The sequence below is a fragment of the Salvelinus sp. IW2-2015 genome, linkage group LG27, assembly GCF_002910315.2.
Source record: "Salvelinus sp. IW2-2015 linkage group LG27, ASM291031v2, whole genome shotgun sequence".
Classification (NCBI taxonomy): domain Eukaryota; kingdom Metazoa; phylum Chordata; class Actinopteri; order Salmoniformes; family Salmonidae; genus Salvelinus; species Salvelinus sp. IW2-2015.
In genome coordinates this window covers 16969986-16988523 of record NC_036867.1, presented here as the reverse complement: position 1 = coordinate 16988523, position 18538 = coordinate 16969986, and the positions used below count along the sequence as shown (strand labels likewise).

Genomic DNA, 18538 nt, shown 5'->3' with positions numbered 1-18538 from the left:
ATGGCTAATCCTGGTCTTAAATTCCAATGCTCCATCCCCCTGCCCAACCCCCCTCCACGCCACTCCGCCAACTGTGGCGGGTTGCTACAATATGAAAGTTTCAAATTTTCTATAGCCTACTCATCAGTTTGTTCAGGGTTGCATGCATGGCAGAATGGTAAACTAGATAGAAATAGGGTCTTTAAAGAACAGGCTTAATTTGCATTTGAATGGAGAATATGCACTGCCCCCCTTGATTTCTAAAGCAAAGTCCAATGAATGTTATCAGCTCACCATCCAGCCTACACAGCAGAATTGTATATTCATTTCGTGTTAATTGAGTTCTTTGATCCAGCGGGCAGCAAGAGAGACAAAGAGATACTGCATGTCTAATTAGTTTACCATGCCTTTGTCTCTTCACGCACATCTCAACAGAGTGCCAGTAGCGTTATGAATGAACTCCCCGCGCGAGTTAATTCTGCCTTTGCAGGGCTCGCGCTGCCTCCTCGAGTACCGGTGTCGGCTTGAGGCTCTCTGATTGGCTATCTCACAGCATGCCCAGGTGCTGACAAGAGGATGGAATCAGCAGCTGGATCTCACTGCGTTGCATGACAGAGACACCGAGAACGAGGTGCGCCTTGTTATCTTTCCAGTTAATTGCTACCCAGATATTTTTGAAACACAAGGAGAACAAATATATGTAAATTCTCACCTCAGCGGGTCTGCGCCCTCTCACTGTAATTCAAACCTCGTGACTCTTCAACGGTGCATGCTGCAACCGCTGCGTAGGGACAATAACCTGAAGGCAAGGCAGTCAAAGTATCTGAGAGACATATCTGAAGGAAGGTTACCCTTGTGCACTTATCTGAACGCATCCTCCCACGCTGTGTGTCTGGGAGAGCGCTCTATTTGGAGTCTGTAGCTGGCGGTCATCCGGCGCCCATTGATCTCGTGTAAGTGATCGATTATCAATTCAATTTCTCCTTTTTCAGTTATTATAGTCTACCTTTGCGATATGATCGCAAGTAGCATTCACCAAAATTAAGAATGCCCAGATTCAAGATTGAAATGAACTTTGTCCTTGTTGAGAAATAGATAGACAGAGGCTACCTTGCATGATAGGCCTATCTATACGTTTGTTTACCTCGTTATAGCCTATCCATATGGACAGATATGACATGTTTTTTTATTCATTAGCCTGTTTTTAGCCTGTTTTCTGATAAAGGCGACACCACATAGCGGGGACCGCAATCCCCTCACCACATTCGTTTATCAACGCCACCTGTTATGCATGTTGTTCACTGATGTTGATGCATGCCATTGATAATGTGTTTCAATGGATGGATAGCTGCACTGCAGCAATTGAATTCACGAGGTTCGATCTGACAAAACAAGATTGCGTAGATTACACCCTGATTTAAATGTCAATGTAGTTATAGCCATATACATCTAATCTCATTCATGCAACATGCATAAAGAGACCTGGCAATCGGTGTAAATGCGACATATCAGGCACAACATGGTCAATTTCAGGATGCATGATGCAGCGGTAATATGCAGGCTAATATAGGTAATTGTAAACAAGTGTTTGGATGCCTCTGACGGTGCAAGGAGGTGTAGCCTAGGTCAAAACCATGGCAATGAATGCATACGCGTGAGAGTGAGTCACGAGAGCGGATTGGGGGGGATTTAGATCAGTGGAAGAATGTGATGTGTGTCAGGCTGCCAAAAAGTGACCGCTTGCAGTCATACCTTCAGGGGGCGTGTCTGGACTGGGGGACTGGTGGAAGTTATATTACTAATGTAATATTATATCCCATTATGTATACTTTGGAGCCTTAATATAAGCAAAGCAAGCATGCATACTGAGAGTTGGCTGCAGACAGTGGTATCTGTGATGCCTAGACTTAGTGATGCCATTGTTCTCACCTGTTGGTCAGCAAGGTGATGTGTGACAATGTATGACAATACAGACTGCAAAATGCTAAGTGTTATTATCTTATGGACACATTAAAAAAACAGGCCTTATTATACTACTGCACCTGTCTATGTCTATCTTTGATTGGCGAGATATTGTCTTTAAATTCAACAATATCCTACTCTAGGTTAACAATTGGCTACTCACAATAATTAACATCAATATGCCACATTGTGTACATCTGATAGGCTATCAATGTGTATTATAGGCTATTATACACCTGTATGGTGTGTTATGTTGATGTTAACATTCTACGATCCTGTCTCCTTTTTAATTCACATGTATTTGGTGAAAGGTGTTTTTGTGTCAAAGGATGTCATCAGCAGTTACACAGTAGTTTATTCACAGAAACCGTTGGATACTGCGGTGCGAGAAGGTTGCGAATACAATGCAGCTTATTCTCACCTTGCTGCCGACTATAGAGGGTGGTAATTGGGAGGAATGCGCAGGGTGTGATACGATGTAAGACAGTGACAAATGATCAGGTGTTCTTCCCAACCTGAAACCTGCGTTCCGACGTACAGGGCCCAGAATAGGTCCGAAATAGCACCCTAATTCCCATAGTGCTTGGCTCTGGTGAAAAGTAGTGCACTATATAGGGAATAGGGTGCCATCTATCTATTCAGTTGTTTTCACACCCTCTATCTCCAGCATTAACCCTGAAAGCACAGAACCTTGCTATTCGTCACACATCATAGGCCAATGGATAAACTTCAAGTGGCTAAGTCCTTTCATTTTATTCATAAGATACATTTTAGAATTCAAATTTCCTTCTCACTCAGTGGATGCGTAACAAATGGCACTATATTACCCTCCATATTGCACTTATTTTGACCAGAGCCCTTTGGGCCCTTGTCTAAAGTAGTGCACTATTTACAGTAAGGGTGTCATTGCGGATGCAGATAGTGAGAGCTGTTCTCTCCCTTCTGGTTGAGGGTAAGCACTGATCCTTAAGCTAGTCTCCGAGAGGCTAAAACAAGCAGTTAATTTAGTGCTTGGCTGCCCCTGCCCTTTGAGCTCACAGGCCTGCTTGTTATGCATTAATCTGCTGTGGAGCCCTAGCTGGGTTGCATTGACACCATTACTGTATGTAACAGACAGCCTAGCCAACATACAATAAGGTTGTCAGTGTGTGGTTTCATGTCACAATGTGTTAGTAGGTCTGCATAATATCGTGTGTGGGTGGGTGGGTGGATGGATGTACCCGTGTCGATGTATGTGTGAATTTCCATTTGAGTGTGTCGGTTTCTGTCTCTGAAGAATAGCATACACTCCTAACCTTGGACATCCTCAGCTGAGATGTTCTTCAGTCTGACCCAGTTCCATCCGGTATCCACAATCCTGGCCTGTATGTTGCTGTTACATACTGTATCTATTCAATACATATGCTCTCAATACACATGTTGTTATTATTGTCTCTCATTTAGTCACACACACAAAGGCCAGTGAAGTCAAGGCTGAACAACAACTAGCATTGTTTGTTTACTTAAAGAGAAAGCATCAATTGAAACACTAGATAAATATAGCTGCGAGCAGCAATGAACGGGGTTCACAGGATGACCGAAAGGACACAAGATCAGTTGGATAACAAAGCAAGCCTATCATGTAGGAACTGTCTTCCTTTGTGCAATCATGAGTCTAAATACAAAATCTAGAGTGAATCTGGCTCATGGTTCATGAGGAGATGAGGATTGCGGATGATTTTGAGCATTAGCGTTACATATGCAAATAATGAGTTGTGAATGGTTTCCTTTTTTTATATCAATACCAAATTCAATGTGGTTAATCTTAGTGATGTCCATGATAGCGATGACAAGTTTCAAGTTGATAGGCCACTGTGGAGTGGATTTACAGTGGTTTAAATGGACATGTAAAATCAGATTGTTGATTTGTCTGACTGGCTGAACAACACCTTATCATCTGAAGCTGTGGAATACCATCACCCAAGACCTGCCAAATCTCTACATTCATTTTTTGTTGTTTTTACAGCGTCTTTTAGATTCTCTTTGTAATGACAAGCGCAATATAAAATACATCTATGATTATTATTGTGATGAGTCCAAAAAACAAATTTAGAGTGAATCTAACTTTTAGTCAGATTTGTTAGGAATATTTTAAGCATTAGCGTTACATAGTCCAAAAAGTGAATCATTAATAGTTGCCTTCTTTTTTAAGATATCAATGCCAAAGTTAACATGGTGTATCGTGGTAATGTCTTTGATACCCTAAACCGTTTCAAGTTGATAGGCCATTGTGAAGTGGTTTTTCAAAGGGTTTAAATGGACACACAAAATCAGATTTCCTGACTTATACATTTCTCAGCCATCTCTAAACCAATCCCTTATCTTTTCTCAAACTAAATTAAGAAATATACCAAGGGCCTACGTACTGAATGTGTTGTTATTGGGAAAGGTTTTCAAAAAAGAAGCCACATTTTTTCAGCATGAGTAAAGACATGTACATACAAAGTTTCAAGTCTCTGTCAAACGGGGCGGTGGATATGTGAGAATGGTTTTTAAGTGAGAATGCTTATAACAGTGCCCCCTGTAGGCCAATCGGTGCAATTCTATTAGACCAAGTTCTCATGGACTCTAGTTTCTGTCTGCCAATTAGAAAAAAGTTAGCAATCTAGGCTTGAGTTTTTTTTACCATGTCAAGGGAAAAAAACGTGAACCCCCCAATGAGGAGTTGCATTGTGGGATTGATGGTGTCTGTGTTGATGACTCATTAGTTCGGGTTAGGCTATCCATGTATTGGTGATGTAAAACTAGGGCAATTCCACAGTAAAGGAATCATTCCAGGGTTTTTCTTTATTTTCACTATTTTCTACATTATAGAATAATAGTGAAGACATAGAAACTATGAAATAACACATGGAATAATGTAGTAACCAAAAAAGTGTTAAACAAATCAAAATATATTTTATATTTGAGATTCTTCAAAATTAGCCACCCTTTGCCTTGATGACAGCTTTGCACACTCTTGACATTCTCTCAACCAACTTCATGAGTTAGTCACCTGGAATCCATTTCAATTAACAGGTGTGCCTTGTTAATTTGTGGAATTTCTTTCGTTCTTAATGCGTTTGAGCCAATCAGTAGTGTTGACAAGGTAGGGGTGGTATACAGAAGATAGCCCTATTGGGTAAAATACCAAGTCCATATTATGGCAAGAATGGCTCAAATAAGCAAAGAGAAACAACAGTCCATCATTACTTTAAGACATGAAGGTCAGTAAATATATCAAATATCAATAACTTTAAAGTTTCTTCAAGTGCAGTCGCAGAAACTATCAAGCGCTATGATGAAACTGGCTCTCATGAGGACCGCCACAGGAAAGGAAGACCCAGAGTTACCTCTGCTGTAGAGGATAAGTTAGAGTTACCAGCCTCAGAAATCGCAGCCCAAATAAATGCTTCACAGAGTTCAAGTAACAGACATCTCAACATCAAACTGTTCAGAGCAGACTGCGTGAATCAGGCCTTCATGGTCCAATTGCTGCAAAGACACCACTACTAAAGGACACCAATAATAAGAAGAGACTTGCTTGGGCCAAGAAACAAAAACAATGGACCTTTAACCGGTGGAAATCTGTCCTTTGGTATGATGAGTCCAAATTTGAGATTTTTGGTTCCAAGCGCTGTGTCTTTGTGAGACGCGGAGTAGGTGAACAGATGACCTCCGCATGTGTGGTTCCCACCGTGAAGCATGGAGGAGGAGAAGGTGTGATGGTGTGGGGGTGCTTTGCTGTTGAAACTGTCTGTGATTTATTTAGAATTCAAGGCATACTTAACCAGCATGGCTACCACTGCATTCTGCAGCGATACGCCATCCCATCTGGTTTGCACTTAGTAGGACTACCATTTGTTTTTCAACAGGACAATGCCCCAAAACACACTTCCAGGCTGTGTAAGGGCTATTTGACCAAGAAGGAGAGTGATGGACTGCTGCATCAGTTGACCTGGCCTCCACAATCACCCAACCTTTTGAGATGGTTTGGGATGAGTTGGACCGCAGAGTGAAGGAAAAGCAGCCAACAAGTGCTCAGCATATGTGGGAACTCCTTCAAGACTGTTGGAAAAGCATTCCAGGTGAAGCTGGTTGAGATTGCCAAGAGTGTGAAAAGCTGTCATCAAGGCAAAGGGTGGCTACTTTGAAGAATATAAAATCTGAAATATATTTTGATTTGTTTAGCACTTTGTTTTGTTTACTACATGATTTCATCGTTTTGATGTCTTCACAATTATTCTACAATGGAGAAAATTGTTAAAAAATTTTTTTTAAAAACCCCATGAATGAGTAGATGTGTCCAAACTTTTGACTGGTTCTTTATGTGAAACCAAAACCATTTTATTTCAAGTTTAAAAAAAACATAGAACTCTATGCCCAAGGACTACTTTTAACTATTTACGCAGATCATTTCACAAAAACAAATAATGGAAGAACTGTGTAGATGCAAAGATTGTTAACAGAATTACAGTCAAATCTCCCTCAGTTTTGTTAAATACAGTGCTTTCAGAAAGTACTCACACCCCTTGACTTTTTAAAAACATTTTGTTGTGTTACATCCTGAATTTAAAATGATTGAATTGTTTTGTTTTTCTCACTCATCTACACAGAACAACGCATAACAACAACGTGAAAACATGGTTTTAGACATTTTTGCAAATTTATTGAAAATTAAATACAGAAATATCTAATATACATAAGTATTATTTTTGTGACTGGCCTACTCACAATACCCCATAATGTCAAAGTGTAATTATTATTTCAAAATATTTACAAATGAATGAAAAATGAAGAATCTGAAATGTCTTCAACACCGTTGTTATGGCAAGCATAAATGGACTCACTCTGTGTGCAATAACGGTGTTTAACAAGATTTTTGAACGACTACCTCATTCATCTCTGTACGCCATACCTACAATTATCTGTAAGGTCCCTCAGTGCAGTGAATTTCAAACACAGATTCAACCTCAAAGATCAGGGAGGTTTTCCAATGTCTCGCAAAGAATGGCACCTATTGGTAGATGGGTAAAAATGAAAAAAAGCCGACATTGAATTCCCCGTTGAGCATGATGAAATTATTAATTACACTTTGGATGGTGTATCAATACACCCAGTCACTATCACGACTTCCGCCGAAGTCGGGTCCTCTCCTTGTTCGGGCGGCGGTCAGCCTCGCCGGTCTTCTAGCCATCATCGATCCATTTTTTGTTTTGTCTTGTTTTTCCTCACACCTGGTTTCAATTCCCTCAATTACTTGTTGTGTATTTAACCCTCTGTTCCCCCCCATGTCTTTGTGTGGGATTGTTTATTGTAAGTGCTTGTGCACATGTTGACTGGTGCGCGACAGGTTTTGTACCCATGACTTGTTACTCTTTATGCCGTTGGTTTTGCTATTAAACTGCTTCGGCTATTACTTAGTTCTGCTCTCCTGCGTCTGACTTCCCTGCCACCGGTTACGCACCCCTTACAGTCACTACTAAGATACAGGCATCCTTCCTAACTCAATTGAAGGAAGGAAACCTCTCAGGGATTTCACCATGAGGCCAATGGTGACTTTAAAACAGTTACAGAGTTTAATGGCTGTGATAGGAAAAAAACTGAGGATGGCTCAACAACATTGTAGTTACTCCACAATACTAACCTGATTGACAGAGTGAAAATTAGGAAGTCTGTATGGAATAAAAATATTCCAAAACATGCATCCTGTTTGCAACAAGGCACTGAATTAATACCGCAGAAAATGTGGCAAAGCAATTAAGCTTTTTGTCCTGAATACAAAGTGTTATGTTTGGGGCAAATCCAATACAACACATTAGCTAAAGGGTAGAGCTGCCGCTTTCAAGGAGCGGGACTCTAACCCGGAAGCTTATAAGAAATCCCCCTATGCCCTCCGACGAACCATCAAACAGGCAAAGCATCAATACAGGACTAAGATGAAATCGTACTACACCGACTTTGACGCTCGTCGGATGTGGCAGGGCTTGCAAACCATTACAGACTACAAAGGGAAGCTGTAGTGGAGCAGGTTGAGCACTTCAAGTTCCTTGGCGTCTACATCACCAACAATCTAACATGGTCCAAGCACACCAAGACAGTCGTGAAGAGGGCACGACAAAACCTATTCCCCCTTAGGAGACTGAAAAGATTTGGCATGGGTCCTCAGATCCTCGAAAGGTTTTACAGCTGCACCATCGAGAGCATCCTGACCGGTTGCATCACTGCCTGGTACGGCAATTGCTCGGCCTCCGACCGCAAGGCACTTCAGAGGGTAGTGCGTACGGCCCAGTACATCACTGGGGCAAAGCTGCCTGCCATCCAGGACCTCTACACCAGGCGGTGTCAGAGGAAGGCCCTAAAAATTGTCAAAGACCCCAGCCATAGACTGTTCTCTCTACTACCGCATGGCAAGCGGTACCGGAGTGGCAAGTCTAGAACAAAAAGGCTTCTCAACAGTTTTTATCCCCAAGCCATAAGACTCCTGAACAGGTAACCAAATGGTTACCCGGACTATTTGCATTGTGTGGCCCCCCCCAACCCCTCTTTTACGCTGCTGCTACTCTCTGTTTATCTTATATGCATAGTCACTTTAACTATACATTCATGTACATACTACCTCAATTGGGCCGACCAACCAGTGCTTCCGCACATTGGCTAACCGGGCTATCTGCATTGTGTCCCACCACCCGCCAACCCCTCTTTTTTACACTACTGCTACTCTCTGTTCACCATATGCATAGTCACTTTAACCATACCTACATGTACATACTACCTCAATCAGCCTGACAAACCGGTGTCTGCCTAGCTACTCTTATTTTCAAATGTCTTTTTACTGTTGTTTTATTTCTTTACTTACACACACACATATACCTTTTTTTCGCACTATTGGTTGGGGCCTGTAAGTAAGCATTTCACTGTAAGATCTACACCTGTTGTATTCGGCGCACGTGACAAATAAACTTTGATTTGAAATGGCACCCTATTCCCTACATAGTGCACTACTTTTGACCCATTTGGGACGCAAACTGTGTGTAACTCACACATCCCACTGTGCTGCTGGATTCAGGAATGCATCATCAATGGAAACAGTCTTGTGGGGAGTGTGAACGGTGGCTTCCACGGAGCCTAAATCTCTGAGTCACCGCGGCGAGCAGATGCGCACTGACACACGCACACACTCAAACACACACACTGGCGTAATTGATGCCCTCCACCCACTGTCCTTGACATGGCTACAAAAAGCAGGACTGAATAATTGCCTCCCCCTGTGGGTTGTGAGTAATGATGCATTTTCCCTCTAGTCTATACAGTAATTGTATTTTGGGCCCTGGTCAAAAGGAGTGCACTATGTAGGGAATAGGGTGCCATTTGGGATGCAGCCTACGACTGTACTACCTACCTACCTACCTACCTATATGGCCCTCCCCAAGGCAGATACAGTACAATAGACCAAATAGCGCTGTTCTTTTCTCCGTCTGTACGTCAGAGACCGAGCAATCAGCTAGAGGAAGTCCAGAGCCAGGGGTAGGACGATTGATGGCCTTGGACTGTATTCTCCCCTTGCTCTCTCTGTCATCACCACGATTCTTTTTTTATCAGGAGGGACACAGGTATTGTACCACGGGGTGCCTTGAAGCCACACATGTGCATCTGAACAGGACTCAGAAAATTTGTGTTCAGAAAGCAGGTTCCAATCAGGCAGAAATACAAGGAAAGAACAGCATGGTATTGCAACCTTCAGAGTGGGATATACAATAGAAAATGCCAGGACACTTTCCCACTGTGGACATTAGGAGATGGAGGTATTGGAAGTATTTTTTTTTCTCCATTCACTGTGCTTGACTTAGCAATAGGTGCCGGTACTCATTTTGGGTGCCAGTACTGTTTTAAGCTATATTCACACTGCTTAAAATGGCCTGTTTCTGAGTGTGTACATGTAAGTCAGAAAATCTTTAATGATAAGAAGTAGAAACTCAGTATTGAGAAGTCATGATAAAAACAGATAAAACAGGCAATGCAGTGCAATTGTATTTTGGGTTATTTAATTTAACTTTTTAATTACTTTTAGATTTGTATTTGTTATGTTATCTTGTACACTTATTTGTAATTAATTAGAGATGTTGTATTTTATAATTGGACTTTTGACCAATTTTGTTTAAAAAAAAATATATATATATTTTTTTTTACAAATAAAAGCATTTTTATATAGTAAACACTTGGCCTTCTCTTGATTTCATGAAATAATTAGCACCCCAGTAATGTAGGGGTTCTATCCTACAATCGGTGGAAGGAGAAACCAACTTTTGGGTGTTATGGAAGTGGCTAGTCTTCAGAGGTGTAAGGATAATTAGGAGTCTGAAACTTGGGTATTTGGTGCAGTGTTAGGTGCAGGGGCTTTTATGCTAATATTCTATAAGAGGTGCAGGAACTCAAGTAGTAGATCATTTAAGGTGCTGGAACGCACGACCGGTGTGCTCCAGCCCAAGTCGAGCAGCATTGGTGGGAAAAGTACTAAACTGTCATACTTGAGTAAAAGTAAAGATGTCTTATTAGAAAATGACTCAGAATTGAAAGTCTCTGAGTAAAATACGATTTGAGTATTTGGTTTTAAATATATTTAAGTATCACAAGTAAATGGAATTTCTAAAATGTACTTACAGTTGAAGTCAGAAGTTTACATACACCTTAGCCAAATACATTTAAACTCAGTTTTTCACAATTCCTGACATTTAATCCTAGTAAAAATTCCCTGTCTTAGGTCAGTTAGGATCACCGCTTTATTTTAAGAATGTGAAATGTCAGAGTAAGAGTAGAGAGAATTATTTATTTCAGTTTTTATTTATTTCATCACATTCCCAGTGGGTCAGAAGTTTACATACACTCAATTAGTATTTGGTAGCATTGCCTTTAAATTGTTTAACTTGGACCAAACACTTCGGGTAGCCTCCCACAAGCTTCCCACAATAAGTTGGGTGAGTTTTGGCCCATTCCTCCTGACAGAGCTGMTGTAACTGAGTCAGGTTTGTAGGCCTCCATGCTCGCACACACTTTTTCAGTTCTGCCCACAAATTTTCTATAGGATTGAGGTCAGGGCTTTGTGATGGCCACTCCAATACTTTGACTTTGATGACCTTAAGCTGTTTTGCCACAACTTTAGAAGTATGACTGGGGTCACTGTCCATTTGGAAGACCCATTTGCAACCAAGTTTTAACTTCCTGATTGATGTCTTGAGATGTTGCTTCAATATATCCACATAATTTTCCTCCCTCATGATGCAATCTATTTTGTGAAGTGCACCAGTCTCTCCTGCAGCAAAGCACCCCCACAACATTATGCTTTTTTTCTGAGGTTTCTTTTGATTTTCCCATGATGTCAAGCAAAGAGGCACTGAGTTTGAAGGTAGGCCTTGAAATACATCCACAGGTACACCTCCAAATGACTCAAATTATGTCAATTAGCCTATCAGAAGCTTCTAAAGTCATGACATAATTTTCTGGAATTTTCCAAGCTGTTTAAAGGTACAGTCAACTTAGTGTATGTAAACTTCTGACCCACTGGAATTGTGATACAGTGAAATAATCTGTAAACATTTGTTGGAAAAATTACTTGTGTCAAGCACAAAGTAGATGTCCTAACCGACTTGCCAAAACTATAGTTTGTTAACAAGAAATTTGTGGAGTGGTTGAAAAACAAGTTTTAAACACTTATGTTGGAGTCTATGTAAACTTTCGACTTCAACTGTAAGTATCAATAGTAAAAGTATAAACCATTTATAATTCCCTGTATTAATCAAACCAGATGGCACTATTTTTAAAATGTATTTTTATTGACGGATAGTCAGGTGCACACTCCAACACTCAGATTAATTTACAAACGAAGCATTTGTGTTTAGTGAGTCTGCCAGATCAGAGGCAGTAGGGATGACCAGGGATGTTCTCTTGATAAGTGTGTGAGTTGGACCAGTACTTTTGGGTGTCAGGGAAAATGTATGGAGTAAAAAGTACATTATTTTCTTTAGGAATGTAGTGAAGTAAAAGTAGGCAAAAATATAAATAGTAAAGTACAGATACCCCAAAAACTACTTAAGTTGTACTTTAAAGTATTTTTACTTAAGTACTTTACACCACTGTCGAGCAGTGTGTGTGCGTGTTTGCAGTGACATTCAGAACTTTTGTTTGTCTGGGAATAGATTAGCTTCACAGTGTAATACTGGCATTTGAAGGACATATTTTCAGGAGGGTGCTCTACATACAGTGTGAACTCCTTCATTGAAATGTGTGTTTGTGTGCATGTACAGTGGGGAGAACAAGTATTTGATACACTGACAATTTTGCAGGTTTTCCTACTTACAAAGCATGTAGAGGTCTGTAATTTTTATCATAGGTACACTTCAACTGTGAGAGAAGGAATCTAAAACAAAAATCCAGAAAATCACATTGTATGATTTTTAAGTAATTAATTTGCATTTTATTGCATGACATAAGTATTTGATACATCAGAAAAGACAGAACGACATATTTGACAGAAACCTTAGTTTGCAATTACAGAGATCATACGTTTCCTGTAGTTCTTGACCAGGTTTGCACACACTGCAGCAAGATTTTGGCCCACTCCTCCATACAGACCTTCTCCAGATCCTTCAGGTTCGGGGCTGTCGCTGGGCAATACGGACTTTCGGCTCCCTCCAAAGATTTTCTATGGGTCAGCTGGAGACTGGCTAGGCACTCCAGGACCTTGAGATGCTTCTTACGGAGCCACTCCTTAGTTGCCCTGGCTGTGTGTTTCGGGTCGTTGTCATGCTGGAAGACCCAGCCACGACCCATCTTCAATGCTCTTACTGAGGGAAGGAGGTTGTGGTCAAGATCTCGCGATACATGGCCCCATCCATCCTCCCCTCAATACGGTGCAGTCGTCCTGTCCCCTTTGCAGAAAAGCATCCCCAAAGAATGATGTTTCCACCTCCATGCTCACGTTGGATGGTGTTCTTGGGTGGTACTCATCCTTCTATTCCTCCAAACACGGCAGTAGGTTTAGAGCAAAAAGCTCTATTTTTGTCTCATCAGACCACATGACCTTCTCCCATTCCTCCTCTGGATCATCCAGAGGTCATTGGCAAACTTCAGACGCCTGGACATGCGCTGGCTTGAGCAGGGGGACCTTGCGTGCGCTGCAGGATTTTAATCCATGACGGCGTAGTGTGTTACTAATGGTTTTCTTTGAGACTGTGGTCCCAGCTCTCTTCAGGTCATTGACCAGGTCCTTCCGTGTAGTTCTGGGCTGATCCCTCACATTCCCATGATCATTGATGCCCCACGAGGTGAGATCTTGCATGGAGCCCAGACCGAGGGTGATTGACTGTCATCTTCAACTTCTTCCATTTTCTAAAATTGCGCCAAACGGGGTTGCCTTCTCACCAAGCTTCTTGCCTATTGTCCTGTAGCCCATCCCAGCCTTGTGCAGGTCTACAATTTTACCCCTGATGTCCTTAACAGCTCTCTGGTCTTGGCCATTGTGGAGAGGTTGGAGTCTGTTTGATTGAGTGTGTGGACAGGTGTCTTTTATACAGGTAACGATGTCAAACAAGTGCGAGTTAATACAGGTAATGAGTGGAGAACAGGAGGGCTTCTTAAAGAAAAACTAACAGGTCTGTGAGAGCCGGAATTCTTACTTGTTGGTAGGTGATCAAATACTTATGTCATGCAATAAAATGCAAATGAATTACTTAAAAATCATACAATGTGATTTTCTGGATTTTTGTTATATTCCGTCTCTCACAGTTGAAGTGTACCTATGATAAAAATTACAGACCTCTACATGCTTTGTAAGTAGGAAAACCTGCAAAATCAGCAGTGTATCAAATACTTGTTCTCCCCACTGTATGTTAGTTTGTGCCTTATGCGCGGGGGAAAGTAGTAGATTAATCTTAACGTACTGGACACCCAAGTTCGCAACTTTTTTTTATAGTCTAGGTGTGTAATCATAGAAATACAAATATAATCCCAATTTCATATATGATGTCTATGGCTAGTAGCCTGCCTGGTAAAGATTTGTCATATCACTTTTAACATGCATTATATTTTAACATAAGCAGCGCTAAGCTCATAGTGGCTTAGAGTAGGCCTAGGATATTATCACGTTTTAGGGAAGACCCAGATGCAAGTGTGTCAAAATAGCACATGTTTATAACTAGAACAGGAGGCAGGCAAAACGACAGGTCAAGGGCAGGTTGAGGTCAGTAATTCAGATCAGAGTCTAAAAGGTACAGAATGGCAGGCAGACTCAGGGCAAGCATAATGGTCAAAACTGGGAAAACTAGAAAACAGGAACTAGAAACAGACAGGAGCAAGGGGAAAACCGCTGGTAGGCTTGACAACAAACGAACAAAAACTGGCAACAGACAAACAGAGAACACAGTATAAATCCACTGGGGATAATGGGGAAGATGGGCGACACCTGGAGAGGGGTGGAGACAAGCATAAAGACCGGTGAAACAGATCAAGGTGGACTACCCCCACTCTAGGGTGCCACCTGGCGTCCTACCTGGGCGCATAACCTGGTTGACCCTGGGTGCCGGCGTTGGAATTCAGCGATGAGACTTTTACCCCTTGCCTTCTATGCCTTTTGATAAATTTGTTTATTTATATCTGAAGTTGACAGAAAACAGCTGACTTTTATCCTCAACACTGGAGCTCCCCAGGGGTGCGTGCTCAGTCCCCTCCTGTACTCCCTGTTCACCCACAACTGCCATGGCCCAGCAACGACTCCAACACCATCATTAAGTTTGCAGACGACACAACAGTGGTAGGCCTGATCACCGACAACGACGAGACAACCTATAGGGAGGAGGTCAGAGACCTCTTCTGTTGTGGGTCCTCTTACTCGGTGTGCACTGTCACTGTGTCCGTTTCCATCTTGTCCAGCTGTGTCTAACATTTCACGTAAACCCTGTTTCTTGTCTGCATCGACGTAGCGGCCCTTGTACCGAGCATGGTGGCGACACAGTAAATAGTCTCAGAGAGAATGCCACCGAATCGCTTGTTCACAGCCTCTAGTAGTGTACTTTTGCAACTTTTACAACACCACGGTCTGTGTCGGCAATTTTGTTGATCAGGCGTTTCAATGCCATGACAGAGGGTATCACGTCTGCTGCAGACGCAGTTGATGAGCATATTTCTCAAGTCAGTTGTTCGAATGGAGCTAGGAGTGTGTTCATGTTTACAAGTTTCAAACATGTTCTCAAATGCCATTAAAATGGCAGCAGCGGTATGAGAACCAGCACACTCATGGGTCTGACATCGCTGGTCCAAATGTCAGTCGTGAAGCTAATAGCAGTGACAAGTAGCTCATGGATGTACGTTTCAACAATACTGTGTAACTCCGGTAGGGCAACATCTGAAAAATAGTGCCTGCTTGGTAGTGTGTACCGGGGCTCGAGGTGTTCGACCAGTCGGCGAAAGCCAACATCATCCATGACAGAGAACGGTTGATTGTCAAGGGCAATGAATTCCATTATCTTGGCTTTAATGGATTTCGCCTTTGAGTTGTCTCGCTGAAATGTTCTTACTCTTTCAAATGACTGCTCGACTTGAACTTGTTTAGTTGTTGGAAGTGTGCGCTTAGTTTTTTTCTGCTTTTGTTCTAAGTAGTCGCTAAACGTCTGGGGGTGATGCACTTTCAAATGAGTAGTTAGGTTTGTGGATTTCACTTTCTCCCCTCCTCGGGAAATAATAGCAGCACAAACGTTGCAGATGGCCTTTTTGTTATCTTCCTTTGAAACTTCAAAATAGATCCACACAGCAGACATTGTGGGCTAGGTTAGGCTATATTTTTCGTGGTGTCATTACGTCATCTACCTACGTTATATAGGTATGCAGGTCAGCTTTGACATCGGTTTTGCACATTGGCGTTAAACTGGACATCGGGCCGATGTTGGTATTTTTAGCTAATATCATCCGATTCCATGCATCCCTAGTCATCAATACACAACAGTACAACATAACACAATACAAAACCGCTGGAACATTTAATGTAGAAAGTCTTGATAGACACAGTTATGGACCGTCTCCACCACTTCTCTCTCTAAACCCCCTCTACCTCCTCCCCTGTGCAGGGTTGTCCCTGCCCCGGCCTCCCGAGTGCCCCCCTGCAGCAGTACCCTGTGGCGTTGGCAAGGCCAGGAGAGATGGGGCGCAAGCTGGACCTGTCGGGCTTGACGGACAATGAGGCAGATCACGTGCTGAAGGTGGTGCAGAGGGACATGAAGCTGAGGAAGAAGGAGGAGGACAGGCTCAGGTGAGTTGTGTTAAAAGAGGGATTTGCTGTTCAGATATTTGAGAAAATGTACGATATTTGGTAACATTTTACTCCTGTGTAAACCAATTTACCACTTAAAACACGAGTTGTAAAATTAACAAAAATGTGGTGCCCCCAGTACTCTACCTGGTATACGAACCCCTTTAATACACACGTTTTTGCTGATAGCTGTGCTATCCTAATCTGTGACATACCTGCCTGACTTTTTCTGAGTTTGGGGAAAGATAGTTGTGCTGATGCTGCTGGATGTAAAGAGGGAATCAGTTGTGACTGTCTCTTACGCCTAGCCAGACTGTGTGGATGTCAGATACTGTAGGGGTCTCGGGGTCAGGTCTCAGAGTGCCTCAGAATGCTGTTCTTCTTCACACACCCCTGAGAGACAGTTCCTTCTGTCAGATGCGACAGGCTTCCTCCCTCTCCTCCTTCTCCTCTGTCCCTCTCTTCACATTTCCTCCCGACCTCCATCCCTCACCCTCTGACAGGCTGTAACTACAACAGGGGCGTATTCATTCCGGAAATCGTTTACCGTTTTTAAGAACAAAAAAGGTAGAAAACAGAGCAAACCAACAGTTTTCCATTGGAAAAATTCAGGTAGGTCCCGCCCCGTTTCGTTCCGTTTGCTTCCGTTTAATAAACGACAGAGTCGGCGTGATGAATACATCCCAGTCTTACTCCCTCTCCRCCCCCCCCCCCCCCMCCCCTCCATCTCTCCCCCTCTCTCTGTGTGACAGGCTGCAGCTAGGGGATACAGTGTTGTGATGTTGACAGTCTCCTGTGGGGAACTGTCATCAAACGTATTGGCAGATCAGACCGTCTGGTTTGTGATGCATCAGCAAGCCTATGTTGCGATGATCCCGGTGGATGCCTCGAGCCATTCAGAAATGATTATACAAATCTATCAAACTGAATATGGAAATATGTGTACATATTTGAGGGTTGTCAAGTTTGACTTCCTACAGAAGTTTTTTTTGTGGTAAAGTATTATGCTCCCCTGTCCCAACGTTTGATCAAGAGCCCAATAGTGTTTTTCCACTGTATTGCAGTAGCTTTTTACACTTCTTGGCAGTTTTATCTTATAGGCCTATCATACTACAGAACACCACAGGGATGACCTGCCATGGGATGATTTGTATTGGAATTATTTCAGTCGTTTATACAATAACATTATTATATCTTGCGTTGCCAGACTCTGTAATCTCACATTCACTCTGCTTACGAGGGTAGGGCTGAATCAAGGATACATTATTATTGACCAGACAGCAGGCAGCAGAGGTTTTGAGCCTCGTCTAATCAAGACTGGGCTACAGCTGGCTCGCTTCTCCGTGAATTACTGTGAAATACAATATTTTCTCTCTTGCAAGCTCTTTCAAATGATCAAAAACAAAGAAGCCTTTGAAAAAAAAAACGATTTCGAGCCAATATTGGTGTTTCTCCCCATTTTAAAAGATAAATGGATTTAAGGCTGGGAAAACATGCACATTTTCATTGGCAATACAGGGGCTCATGAAATAAATAATCAAGGTATCTTTGTTGGAGACGCAATCTGGAGCAAAGTGTTTTGAAAGACTGTGTAACTGTCTTGAATGTACTAGAAGCCCACTGACAACAAATTGAGAAACGTCCTTTGTTTTCTTTGTTCGATTTGGTGTCTCTATTGTTCCGAAAAGTAATTACGTTTAGTTTCTCTGTAGACTCTCTCTCTGTTTCATAACAGAATCAACGGTGTGCAATAATCTTTGCTCTTGAGAAATCGATAGTTCCCAGTCGAGGGCTCTCTGAGCAGTGCTGAACACCCGCTCAAATTCAGTCACGTCTATCACACTACTGCGGTTGAGGTTGGTTTGAGTGCAGGGAATGCTGGGAGCTCCATACAGTTAGGTTCAAGTGCACAATAATGTCTTAATGGCAGTGATTTCATTCTCAGGGGTCCACTTCTTTGGCACAATGACTGAGGCCAATGCATCTCAAGAAGCAGACCACATGCACAGTCAATCACACAGACTGGGACAAGTGTGTTCTCTCATTTCATGGCTGTTTTACATTATGAATGATTCTGATTCGACTTGGATTTTCAACTCAAGCAGAAAATGGTGTGGTAATCTGCGTGACAATCATCCACAGATGTCTATGCTGTATTAGAATCACAACGACAGTTCATAGAAATATGGTTTTGTGTGTCTGCTAGTATAAATGTACAGTGCATTCGGAAAGTATTCAGACCCTTTGACTTTTTCCACATTTTGTTACAGCCTTATTCTAAAA

The 18538-nt window shown here is 42.1% G+C and overlaps 1 protein-coding gene across 1 annotated transcript in view; it reads left to right on the top strand.

Annotated features, from left to right (window-relative positions):
- The first annotated feature begins 540 nt into the window (after positions 1 to 540).
- The window catches only part of myripb (myosin VIIA and Rab interacting protein b), a 159774-nt gene continuing 141776 nt past the window's right edge, over positions 541 to 18538 (top strand). Inside the window, exons 1-2 of the mRNA XM_023972946.2 lie at positions 541 to 932; positions 16074 to 16255. Coding sequence (XP_023828714.1) covers positions 16146 to 16255 — 110 coding nt within the window. The 5' untranslated portion in view covers positions 541 to 932; positions 16074 to 16145. The remainder of the gene's footprint in view (positions 933 to 16073; positions 16256 to 18538) is intronic.